This window comes from Corvus cornix, chromosome 1, assembly GCF_000738735.6.
Source record: "Corvus cornix cornix isolate S_Up_H32 chromosome 1, ASM73873v5, whole genome shotgun sequence".
In the NCBI taxonomy this organism is placed as follows: domain Eukaryota; kingdom Metazoa; phylum Chordata; class Aves; order Passeriformes; family Corvidae; genus Corvus; species Corvus cornix.
Window position 1 is genome coordinate 15,853,813 of NC_046332.1, and position 12,932 is coordinate 15,866,744.

At 41.4% G+C, this 12,932-nt stretch overlaps 1 protein-coding gene across 4 annotated transcripts in view; it reads left to right on the plus strand.

Annotated features, from left to right (window-relative positions):
- The window catches only part of UVRAG (UV radiation resistance associated), a 100,266-nt gene that overhangs the window by 54,504 nt on the left and 32,830 nt on the right, over positions 1-12,932 (plus strand). For all 4 annotated transcript variants that reach the window (XM_039556847.1, XM_039556853.1, XM_019283881.3 and 1 more), the window contains exon 13: positions 12,111-12,189. In XM_039556847.1, the coding sequence (XP_039412781.1) occupies positions 12,111-12,189 (79 nt within the window). The remainder of the gene's footprint in view (positions 1-12,110; positions 12,190-12,932) is intronic.

The window sequence follows — 12,932 nt, forward strand, 5'->3', positions numbered from 1 at the left end:
CGACATTCCATTAGAATGAGCAAACAGGATGTGGTGAGATTGGAGGAAAAATACTAGTTCTTTCCTCCCCTGCCTGCCCCCCTTGCAGACCCCAGAAGGAGGTGAGGCTGAAATAACTCAAACTTCAGTAAATATTTAAACCTTTTTTTGTACACTCCTCATACTTCAGACATATCAAGCAAGAACTTGTGACTTTTTTATGCCATTATCTTATCTGGCTTGTGCTGCTTAGTCCTATCCTGGTGTCTTGGTTTGAAAGACAGGTGCCTGTGAAGGAAGGCAGGAGCCTCCCTTGGAATGGAAAATGTAACCCCCTTCCCTCCAAATTATTATAATTTTGAAATTAAGGGGCTTTCAGGCAAAGATATGGGAAATAGGAATAACAGTTCTTTGCTAGTATATATAACAAGGCAAACAAAAAACAATAACTATGCCAGTAATAACAAACAGAACCAGGAACCCAGTGCCAGCCTCTCTCGGCTGTCGGACCCTTTCCCCTTCGGTGCAGTTCCGCTTACAGCCAGCAGGGGCGCTGTTGGCTCCCGGCCAGGCAGGGTGGGTGCGATGGTTCCCCGCGCCTGCAGGGGGCGCTGTGGCGCAAGCTCGGGGAGCACACAGTAATGGCGGCTTGGCTGAGCCAGGAAGGGATGGAAGAAAGGCTTCACAAACCCTTTGGGGCAGCCGATCCTGGAACCCCAGCAGGACCCTCGGAAACAGCAAGCTGGAATGGCAGGAATGAGCACAAAATCCCGGGTGGTAGATGAGATGTATCAAACTCCACAGCTGTAGTGGGAGCCACGGGACCTCTCGGGAGGCAGGGAGTGCAGAGCTACAGTGTAGCAAAGATTCTGTGCAGTGGCAAAAGAATGGTGGGGGTGGGGCAGTGGTGGCCCAGCTTCCAACAGGGCAGGGAAAGGCAGGCTCAGGATCCTGGGGTTTTTCCTCTGAGGCACTGAAGCAGATGGTGAAAAGTCCCTCTTTTAGTGAGGTAGGGTGTTAACAAGCTCCCAGTGCAATAGCCTCTCCCACGAGCAGAGTTCCAGTCATGGTAGAAGAAAGGCAGCAGAAGGCAGAACCCCGTGGTGGTGATGAATTCTCCCCACAGTGACTGCAGCCTCTCTCCCCTCCAAATGCTGAGAGAACAAGAGAGCTAGGGGTTGCACTCAACCTCATTTTCCCAGTCCAAATCTTGCAACATCTCTGCCTTCCACAAGGAACCCCAGGTAAAAGAGCGTAGCCAGCTGCACCCCTCCACTGAGCTGTGGCCGTATCTTTTGTCTCTCTTAAGTATCCAGTCATTGTCTCCTAGCAACATGTATGGGGGAAAATTCCTTAAGAGAAAAAAAAATCAAAAGGAGAACTCCTACAACTCCCAACACCTTGTGTAGAGTCTTGTATAGTATCCATGGTCTTAAGCTTGAAACTCATTTTTTCCTTAACTAACCCATTTTTAATAGTGTTGTGTGAGGCACATTTGTTCCCCTAGATCTCACAGATGACTCTGGTATGACACCAGTGACTTACAGTCACAAATATTACATCAGTTCTTTATCTGTAAAATAGTGAATAACTGGGTTTCAGCTGCATTCTGCCAAGTCTGCTCTGCAGCCACCTCCCTGCAGTCATTCTGCTTACTGTCCTTGAAAATGAGAAGTGAAAGAAAAAGCGAGGTTGAGTTTGTTATCTGACAAATTTGATGCAGTTGGGAAGGAAGTATCAAAGATAGTGTAAATATGGTGATGTGAAAATGCAGTGGTGTCAGCTTCATTTAATCTTTGAACTAAGATTCTGATTGGCAGTTAAATACTGGGTAATGTCTTGATGTACAAATGGACAGCAGTGATGATTGGTGTGCTCGTGATTTGGGATTGGAACCAGCACTGTTTAACTTCTTAGTCAATGACATGGACAGTGAGATGGAGTTTGCCAATGACACCAAGCTGTGTGGTTCTAGAAGGAAGGGATGGCATGCAGAGGAGCCTGGACAGGCTGAAGAGGTGGGCCTGTGCCAGCTTTGTGAAGTTCAGTCAGGCCAAGTGCAAGGTGCTGCACTGGGATTGTAGCAATCCCAAGCACAAGTTCAGGCTGGGTAGATAATGGATTGAGAGCAGCCCTGAGGAGAAGGAAAGTGGGTAGATGAGAAACTGAACATACCCTGTCCATATGCGCTGGCACCCAGAAGCCCCCATGTGCTGGGCCGATATCATGGCATGGGCAGCAGTGGAGTGGGAAATTCTGCTCCTGTGTCTCACTCTGGTGAGACCCCACCTGCAGAGTTGCCTCCAGCTCTGGGGTCCAACATCAAGAAGGATGTGGAGCTGCTGGAGTGAATCCAGAGGAGGCCACAGAGGTGCTCCAAGGGCTGGAGCCCCTCTGCTCTGGAGGCAGCCTCAAGAACAGAAGTCTCCAAGGAGACCTGACAGCCCCTTCCAGTGGATAAAGGGGCTCCAGGAGAGCTACAGAGGGATTTTGGACAAGGGCCTGGAGTGACAGGACAAGAGAGAATGGCTTCCCACTGCCAGAGGGAAGGGTTAGATGGGATATTGGGAAGAAATTCTTTCCTGTTGTAGTGGTTTGGTCCAAAATACTCATTACTGTTTACCTGACACTGTACCGTGCCGTAAATCAAGTCCCTCCTGATGGGAGAGAATTTGCTAAAAGTCCTTGCAAGGAGTTTTGAAGATAAGCCGAGACTTTTCCTTTAGTTTCAATGTTTCCAGATAGTTGTTTATTAAGTCTTATCAGAGGAACAGAGCCACTAGCGTGACCCAGGTACAGCATAGAAGACAGAAAAGCAGGAGTGAGTGCTAAGTATCAAGATTTACACAGCCTTTTAAAGATATTTTAACCAATAGTTACTAAAAACCTACATTATTTTCACTTTCCTACCAATTATTCAGTAACACGGCTAGGAACTGCGGAATTTTCTATCCAATCATTCCAAACTACTTTTACTGCAGAACATGGAGTAGTAGAAGAAGAAGAAGGTTTAGAGAACAACAACAATCCTCCATTTTGATATTTTTTACTCTTATCTATGTACTACAAAGAGAAGCCCAAAACCTCTAAAATTTTCACCCTGTGACAATCTTACATAGTAATCTATCACCTAATTCACACCACCGTATTTTCTAGTTCTTGTCTGACTGTTGGTCATTTTTTCCAAGGTTTGAAGCTAAAACAGTGTTGTTCAGGGGGGTAAGAACCCTTGAAAACAGGCAGAGAAATATTCTTGGCACTCTGGGTTCCTACATTTACCTTCTGTGAGATAAGAATTAGGAGAAATGCAAATCAGGCACCAAACTTAAAAGAATATAAAGAAGTTTATTAACAGACCTGAAAGAAGAAAAAATATTATACTACACCTTCAGAGCACTTCTCCTTCCCCCACCTTTCTCCCTTCTCCCAGTGGCAATGTAAAAAGACAACCTTTGAGATGTTAAGTCTGTTTACCACTTCCATAATAACCTTGTTCAGTCCATTTAGGAAGAGGAGTCTCTCTTGACCGTGCTATGAAAACATCATCACAACGAGACAGCCACCCAGGTTGCTTCTCTGCTCGCATGCGAGTCCCTTCCCCGACTTGCAGCTTTTCCCACAACTGCTTTTGAGGGTCCACTCTTGAAATTACTGGGGTAAAATTTTAAGGTTGAGCCGTTCAGAAACAAAAGTTCTCTTCACCCATCTCTGGGAGCATTTCATCTCTAAGAAAAGAGGCCCTTCTCCTTCCCCAGGAGCAAAGGGTCTTCCTCATCTTCATCTTTAGGACTATCTCTGGGAGCATCTCTAGGAACTGAGGTTTTCTCCTTTCCCATTTGGAGCAAAAGTCCTCATCTGGTCCATCTCTCCCTGTTCAAACTTCTCATGAAATTACAGCTGCGTCAGCATCTGCCTATCTCAGCACAGGTGCTTTTGCTTACGAGCTGAACACTCCACCCCCCATATCTTCATGAAATTACAATGGGTACTCTGACATATCATAGCTTCACAACAGAATTTCAGCTTTAAGCATCTCCTCTTTCTCTTCCCTCAGGTTTTCGGCTCTTCACAGCACTAAAAGGGTTAATGTCACCTAGGCCTTGCAGCTGGAATGAGGCTTATTGCTGTTGGTCACATGCTCTTTGCTGGACAGTGGTGCAGCTTCAGCTGAATCTTGGCCACAGTGGAGGGGGGGGAAGCCGAGCCGCTCCGGCTGCCCACAGCAGGGCTGTGGGGGGGTTTCTGAGGGTGGAGCAGGGCCCATCGGCTCCAGGATGGCCGTGGCCTGGCCTGAGCAGGGCCTGGGCCGGGCCCTCTGGCCCCCGCACGGGGCCCACAGCCACCTGTCCCAGCACTGGAAATGAGTCAGAGCTGGGGGGGGGAAGGGAGGGGATTCCTATTCTTAAGTGTGGATCACAGAGGCGGTCACAACTTTAAGTGGCTCAAAGAATTGTCCATATTCAAGCTGGCCAGCTGATAGGTTCTGTCAGGTCACAGGAAGCTGTAAGCACCCCTTTGCAAGAACATCACTTCTGGGACTGTGCTTGCTAACCCATGACACCTGTGAGGGTGGTGAGGCCCTGGCAGAGGTTGCCCAGAGAACCTGTGGCTGCCCCATCCCTGGAAGTCTGCAGGGGCAGGTTGGATAGGGCTTGAAGCAACCAGGTCTAGTGAGAAGTGTCCCTGCCCATGGCAGGGGGTTGGAACTAGGTGGGTTTTAAGGTACCTTCCAACACAAACCATTTTGTGATAATTAAAGCGTATGTGTCCTAATTTAGCTTATAAAGCTGCAGATATTACTGGTTCTTAAAGTTCTGAACCATTTGGAAAGTTAAGGCTATGTAACATGATTCCAAACTAGGTTTGGAATTTTACTTAGATTTGCCAAATGAGATGTAATATGATACTTAAATTGTTCCACATTTCAGCCTGTGCAAGACAGTTGGATGTGATGTGTAAAAACCATTATTTTACTGACTTCTTCCCTTAAGAGCTTTCTGAAGTAGAGATTAAACTTTGAGACTTTAATATAATTTGGGATATGGCAGAGGTCTGAACAGAAGAGAGAATAAAAGATCTAAAACATATGGTGGATTGTCGAAGTAGAAGCAGGTGAAAGCAGTTAAAAATGAAGCAATTTCATAAGCTTTAAAAATAGTTTGTATTAAAGACAGGTGGTTATAGACAATAAAAGTGGGCCACCAGTATGTTGGTACATATGTGATATTTCTGGATGCAGAGTTCATAAATCACAGAACACAACAGTAAATGTATTTGGACTTGAATTCGTAAAAGATACTTGAGGTCTGAAGTAAACGTATGGAATAAGGATTCTTTCAACTTTTCCTAACATTTACCATCTGCCTGAACCAGGAATCCTGTAGTGATTTACTTGCGTGTTCATCAAGCACTGAAGTGGCTATGTAAACCAGCTACAGATGAGCTAAGGATATGAAATTAAACGAGATCTTGACGGCTGATGAGTACTTGTTGAGGGCCAGCTGGGAAAGGTAGGACAGTGAAGAGTTTTTAGTGGTTAGAGCAGAATACTTTGCACAATTTATATGAGTTGTAAGAATGGTCTAATGCTTAAAACACCACAAGTAGTCTAATCATAGTTTTAGCTTTGTGTGTGGGTTCTCGATCCCCACGTGTCCTCCCTGGATGGGGGAGAAAGTCCTTGTCAGGAGTAAGAGACAAACAGGACTTTTGGATCTTCTTGGTCTTCAGATTGTTTATTATATCTTATCAGCAATTTACATGCTGCTGACATAGCATGAAGCAGAGAAAGTACCAAAAGACATGATACTGGAAATTCAAGGCCCTTTTAAAGGTAAATCACCCAATTGTCACCAAGAATGTACATTATTTTTACTTTTCTACCAATGCCTAATGAACTATCTATTCACGTAGCCCTGTACTGCGGCATTTCCTAACCAATCATTCTGTGCTACCAACACTGCAGAAAATGGAGTAGGTGAAGAAGAAGGAAGAGACCTGAAAAATGACAGGAGTCCTCCATCTTGTCTTCATCTACTAACCATACTAATAAACCTAAAACTCTAAATTTTTCACCCTGTAACAAACTATGTGTTATACTACCACCTAACTCACACCGTTGTAGATTCTAATTCATTCCAAAGCCTTGGCAGCCCTCTCCATGGATGAAGGTTAAAAACTGTTTCCCTGGGGGGATGGGCCCCTCAGGACAGGCAGAGAAACATTCCCTGCACTCTGGGTTCCAACAGCTTTGAAACAGGCCTTTGGTTTTCCAGAATCAGTATCTGTGGGCAACTTTAAAAGATCTCTGTTGCTGTTGAGGCAGTCATGACACATACAGACACACCAACTGCTCTGGGCAAAAGCTTACCCTTAATACTACATAGCCTCTTTTATATAGTTTCTTAGCTGTTTACATAGTTTTAAAGCACAACAAACTTGATTCAACCAATCACCACACACCACTATGTGAACACAGGATAGTCTTGCAGCATGTTTTTCTACCTCTAATTCAGCTATGCCTCTTTCCCACAGTCCTTCTCTAACCAAAGTAACAGGCCTGAGCTGTGATTTTACAAAAGCAACAAGGCCTTCATTTTATAAGGTTTTACCTATATGCCACAGATCTCTTTTTCTGTAGTCAGTTTTCTGGTTTTTAAATGCATCAGTACTAGTGAGCAGTTTTGGTTGAAGACGCTGTATTAGGAAATTGTTGCCTGTGCTCTTACAAAACCAGGGGTTTAGTCCATTCAAAAGTCAGTAAGAGATGGGTTGCAACCCCTTCTTTTGTTAAGAAATCATTAATACTCCTTATAAGGGAAAAAAACCCCATCAGAATGGATTATAGATATGAACTGCAGGCATCACACCTCAAAATGTAAACTTGAAAATGAAAAATCCTTGCAAGAGGCTTTTCTTCATCATCTGCCCCTGAAATTTCTTGGTTTTACTTTCAGCAGCACATGAGCACAGTCTCCTTTTTTACATCTTGAATCATGAAAAAGACTTAACAGTGGAAGATGACTTAAACAACCTCCCTAACCCAAGGAAGGATGATAAAGTTTATTTAGAGGAAGGTTTTACCATAGCTGAGTGTACAGGGCAGTTTGAACTTGCCTTAGAGGTGATATATTAGACTTCCTTGTGCCTGTAGCTTTATGATTACAGGATGATCTCCTTGTATCTGGATGAACAGTAATATGGAGTGGTAGCTTGTGGTCTCATGGAGTGGGCTGCAGCCTCTGGATCAGATTCCTGCAGGGATGCCATGGAATCACAGAGCCGACTTCCGGCAGAAATGCCTTCCGGCCCCTAGACAAGCACAGCTGGCAAAAGCATTCATCTGAAATCCTGTCTGTTGCTCCTGTGCTGCCACCAGATAACAAATGTGTTGAGACATATTCAGGAGTCCTTCTTGAACTAAAAATTGGAATTTGCCTTGGTTTGACACTGAGATTTCTGTTCAACTGTTTGCATCTGAATGAGTCAACTGGAGTAGAAATGCTGACAACCGGCCACCATTGGCTTTTCATATTGACTGGAAACACATATAATAGGTTTCTCTTTTTTAATAGAAAGACTTTTAAACCAGAGTGGATGATTTAGTGTCCTGTCTAGTCTTTGTAACCTTGATGTGATTTACTGTAATGAGATTATACTTTAAGTTTCTTAGAGTTATGTGTGTTTCTTATGTCTACAGTGTGTTCTACTTGATCAAACACCATGTTAAAATAAAGTCTAATTAGACTAAAGACCAACTCCAAAGTAACAGCTCCCTGAGAGTCCTGTTGATGGTGTAGTGGGTACCTTTAAGCTTGGTACCTACCAGAATGATATATTTTATGCAAATATTCAAACTAAATATTTAAAAACTTAGCATTTGTGAAGTGTTGTGAGGTCCTTGAATTCAAAACTTAATTCCATTGTTGATGGTAGCGTGCTGGTTCTGTAGTTTCAGTGTGGACTATAAGTAGAATTTCAGCCCTGTTTTTTATTTAAAAGTCTGACTTGCTGTTACTTTTCCCCATCAGGGTAACTGTGAACCAAGCACGTAACCTCTGCCTCACTTTTTCACAACTCTATTGAGTCTTGACCTGCTCGCACTTGTTTCCTTACTCATTGTGTATCAGCAGATCCTCTATAGGTTTGAATATTTGAATATTAGGTGCCTTTGATAGAAAAGCGAGTTTTAAGCTGATGAGTTCTGTATCCAGTAGCTGATGTACGCTTAGGAAGTGTAGCAGGAATTAATAGGGAATGGATTGAAATAAAGCGGTGGATAATGACTTGCTGAAATTAAGATTGCAGGTAGAAAGGAGGGGCTTATTCTTGGGAACGCTCCAAGTAGGAGAGATGGGAGAGAGGTCAAGTGGGTGAGGATGAGAGAGTTAAGGTTAGGGCAGATGAACTGTCATCTCTTTTCTGAGCTCTGCTAAAATGAATTTATTCAGAGATTATTAAAAGTGTCTTTTAGCTGCTTCTATTGTTTTGTTTTGTTTTGGTTTTTTTCTTGTCACATGTGAGAAATGACAATCAAAACCTCTTCTTGTGGGGCTGGGAATGCTTGGGTCTTGAATGTAATAGTGTTGGTTCACTAGGGGAGAAACTGTTCAGTCATTGTGGCATCACTGTGGAAAAACACAAGTTTTGTCCAAAGTGACATGCCATGGAAGGGAATATGAGCTATGTGCCTAAAAATGTCCTGCATGTGTTTTGTGGTTTATTATAGATATGCAGTGTGATGCAGCTGGGTAACACTGGTCATCTTACTTGTATCCCAGTGAGCCATATAAAACAGAACGTGGCTCAAAAAAAATTAGTAAAAACTTAGTGTTTGTCGCAGTCCTATAGGATTAAATAAGCAAAACATGAGACTCCCAAAACAAATGTAAGCTTTTAAGATCAACAATCTTCTTTGTGTTATCTTAGACCTTCAAGGCACATATTGACCATCTGGTTCAAATCAGTCTGGTGTGCAGTTTGGATCACTTTTATCCAGAGTTCTCCACCTTCTAAATTCAGAGTGGGGCTTGTTTAATTTCAGCATCTCTGGCACAATTCTCATAGATCCTAAAGCCACCTTTCTGCATGCCTGCTGGCTGATTATTCCCTTAATCACTCCTAGTCCTTGTGCTTTTCCCCAGCACAGGCTCTTACCATTGCTGACATATCTTGAAAGCAGTGGAAACACCAGTGCAGAAGCAGCTCCAAATGGGTTAAACCTGTTACAAGTTACTACAGATGGTGGGTTTTTTCTTGCATCAGGTTAATGTTCTCTAAACCAAGATCTTCTTTACGAGTCACTATTAAAACTGCTATTGCTGTATTGCCTAGCTCTTTATATTCAGAAATACATCATCTACTGTAAACTCAGGGTGTGTTAGCACTGTATTTTAAGAAGCCCACATGCTATTGAAATGTCATATTCCATAGTTGTATGTAAATGTCAACATATTTTTACAAAGGCGTGTGTGGACCCTTACTGAGCAGAAGCTGTTTTGTTCATAATTCCTGCCTGTTCACATGGCAGATGTATGGTTTCCTAGAGTGTGTAAGTACTACTCTGAGGAAGACCAGAGATCAACTTCTGAGCTCTGTTCTGTACTGAGAACAAATTTCCAGCACTTGATAACTTCTCTCAGATGTTCTTTTCTGTTGATTATAGAAAGGGTACCTGTAGCTTGTGTTTTTTCTTCTTTCCACTAAACATATCACACTCCTTCGAATTTTTCATCTCAGAATAAGTATCTATGTTTTGCTTTAAAGGAGCTTAGTGATTTTTTTCCCCCAAATATATCAGCAAGAATGGAAAGAAGGAAGGTACACTTTGGAGTAGAATAGGTAGGTGAATGCCATTTTGAATTTTATTATGTGTTTTGTGATTATAAAAATACTAAAACAATGTTTTTCAAAAGTATTTAGTATAACTAAATCCTTACACAGCAGACTCAGCTTTTTGCAGCATGCTGAAGGGAGAGATGAAGCTTACAGTTAATGCTTTCCTATGGAGCAGGCAAGAAGAATTTCATGTAGGGAGGCAGCAGTTCAAGTTGGGTTCAGTTATACTCACTGAAGCACTATAGTGTTCAGGTTCCTCTCCCTTGAGCTTATTGCTTGTGACCAGGTTTAATGGGTAAGCAAGATAACACACAAAGAGAGGGGCATAAAACTTAATAATATTTTTCTCTTGAGTCATAAATGTATATATGCCAAGACATCCACTGACAGTTTTCAAGACTTTCATGTGATGATGTTGTGAAAGCTGACCTGAGGATGTATGTGATTTAAAAGCGTTTCAAGATTAATTAGTCGAAGTTAAAGGATAGAAATGTGAATATTGGCAAAGAAGCAGGATCAATGTGATAAGCAGAAAAGCCTGATTTTCCCTTTTAAAAGGGAAATGTGTGGGAGATGTCAGTGAGCATCATAAACCAGTTTTTACCCCTTTTCTATACTACATGGATTGAAGAGCTGTGTATATAGTAAAAAAATACATGGTTCCCATTACTAATGACTTAATGAAATGCTACCTTCTAGGGAAACATGGTTTGTGTTCCTAATGGTGCTTTTATTGTAAAAAAAGTCGGTTAGTTTTAGACTGTTAATTGTAAAGTTATCCTTTAAATCTAACCCTTGCTCTGTTTGGGTAGTGTAATTGGAGTTACTGAAATGAATTCCTCTTGCTTTGTATTTTACACTTGGAGTAATGTGTTGTGGAATTTTTGTAGCACGTGTTCATTTGGAAAAGTTTCATTTTCTTGCATGGGGAACTAGTTTGATTTATAGTTCTGTTAAGCAAGGTGAGCTAGATACATACTATTCACAGAGATTTTTATGTTCCTCGACTTAAAGACATGTAGCAAGTTTGAAAGTAGCATAAAACCTGAAGCTGACGTCTCAATATTTGATCTGCTGTGATTGTGACCTGTTAACCTTTAGCTTTAATGGCACTATATAATTCTTATAAGTTGCAAATGTACTCTACTGTGGGGCTGATGGATGATAAAATCCACTTTGCCTAATCACCTCTCCAGAATGTGTGTTGTTTCTAGTAGATACTGATCTCCTGTATTTGTTATCTTATGTTTGAGAGAGACTTTGGTTTCTGGTGTAGCGTGGGGCTTATGCGGATAATTCATTCAGCATCTTGATTAGGAGCTGCAGGATGTGGTTCATGAAAAGACAAAAGCTTGATTCGCGCTGTAGTTCCCATAAAAATAAATTTTAGTTTGTACTAAGATTGCTGAATTGACCATGATGACCTCATAATCTCTGGTGCTGAAGAGTCAAAAGACAATCCTTAGAAGTACAGGGTACAGCTGTTAAAGCTGTTTGAGAAGTGCATCACTTAAGCAGAGATTCTTTAAGCAAACATATAAAGTTATATTCTTTAATGCAGAAACTGTCAAAGAGTTTCAGTATTTAAGGGACTAATGCTTTAGTTCTCTTGTCTCACATAGCAGCGCTATGTTCTTATAAACTGTTTGCTACATGCGGGTGTTTAAAATGGTGAGCAATATTTATTACATAGGAAAAATAAGGATCAGTAATATAATATTTGCAAGGGCCATGGTGATCTATGATGCTGTGACTCAAGCCTTTGGTGCATGTGTGAAGTTTGTTGAATCACTTCTATTCTGAGTGTTGTTCTGGTAAGTGAGCCTGCAGATTTCTTCTCTGTGTAAAGGGTTTTGTGCTCTGTCAATCACAGGATAATGATCAAAAGAGAACATCTTTTTTAAAAGATTATTTTTGTTTGGAAATGAGCTAACCAAATGTGACTGGCTGAATGCAGAGGGATAGCGTGAGATCTGGAATTGTGCTATGTGCTTCTGAAATTACACTTTGATTGGTGAAAGGGATGTTGCAGCACTGGGGGAATTGTGAAGTGTCTTTTAAAAACCTGAAATACTTTAAAAAATGGAATTCCATAGCTGGGTTTTGACATCAGTTTTAAATGCTGATTGACTGGGGTTGCAGAGGGTTCCTAAATACATCCTATGTAGTCAGCAAGGGAAACTTTTTAAATCTTTACCTTCTCAGAAAAGGAATCTGGGGCTTTTTGAAGTTTACATAAGCATCTGAATAATTTCACCTTAAATGCTTTTCCCCCTCTTTTTTTTCCCTGTCAGATTTCCTTTATATCCAAAAGGAGGGGAGAAGCTTCAGTTTGAATATGGAGTTTATCTTCTCAACAAAAATATAGCACAGGTTGGTACACTCGAGATTTTTTTTTTTTTTTTTTTTTATCTGTTCTCTGCTTGGTGTCAGTATGATGTGAGTGTGCATATGCTGTCTTGTGATGCTGCTCTCTGTGGTGAAAACCTGTGAACTAAGAGAAATGTCCTTGAAAACATTATTTTCACTTACCTTACAGCTTTGTGCTTGAGATTTTCTTGTGGTGCTTAGAGAAGGACTTGCCAGATAATAATGAATCTTTTCTTTTCAAATGGTACATTCTTCGAGTCTATAGACTTCACACTGTTTTGAAAATTATAAATATTTTCTGGTTTTTTATTCTATTGTACTTGAAGATTCATTAATGTAATTCTTGCTCCTGTGTCTTTAATTTTGCTCTATTATTACTTCAACTAATATTCTACCCTTATAAGAAAACACAACACATGGAAAATATGAAGTATTGCAAATGTGTGACTTTAAAAAGTCCTGTCATACACCTTACTTCTTGTTTTAATGTATTTTAAAAAACATCCTTTACTCTGGAAAATGCAAGAGACTTTGCAAACTTGTATTTGAGATGGCAGTAATATCTGCAGCTAACACGTTTGGTATGGAATTCAGAGAATCTTCAGAAAGCTGGTCTGAAAGAGGCCTGTGGAGGCTGTTTTGACTGGTACGTAGTCCTAGATCAGGGTCAACTGCTCTTATGCTGTCCCTGGTGATGTTCTGTGAAGAAAAGCCTGTGATATAAGTACTCCTTAGTTCCAGTGCTT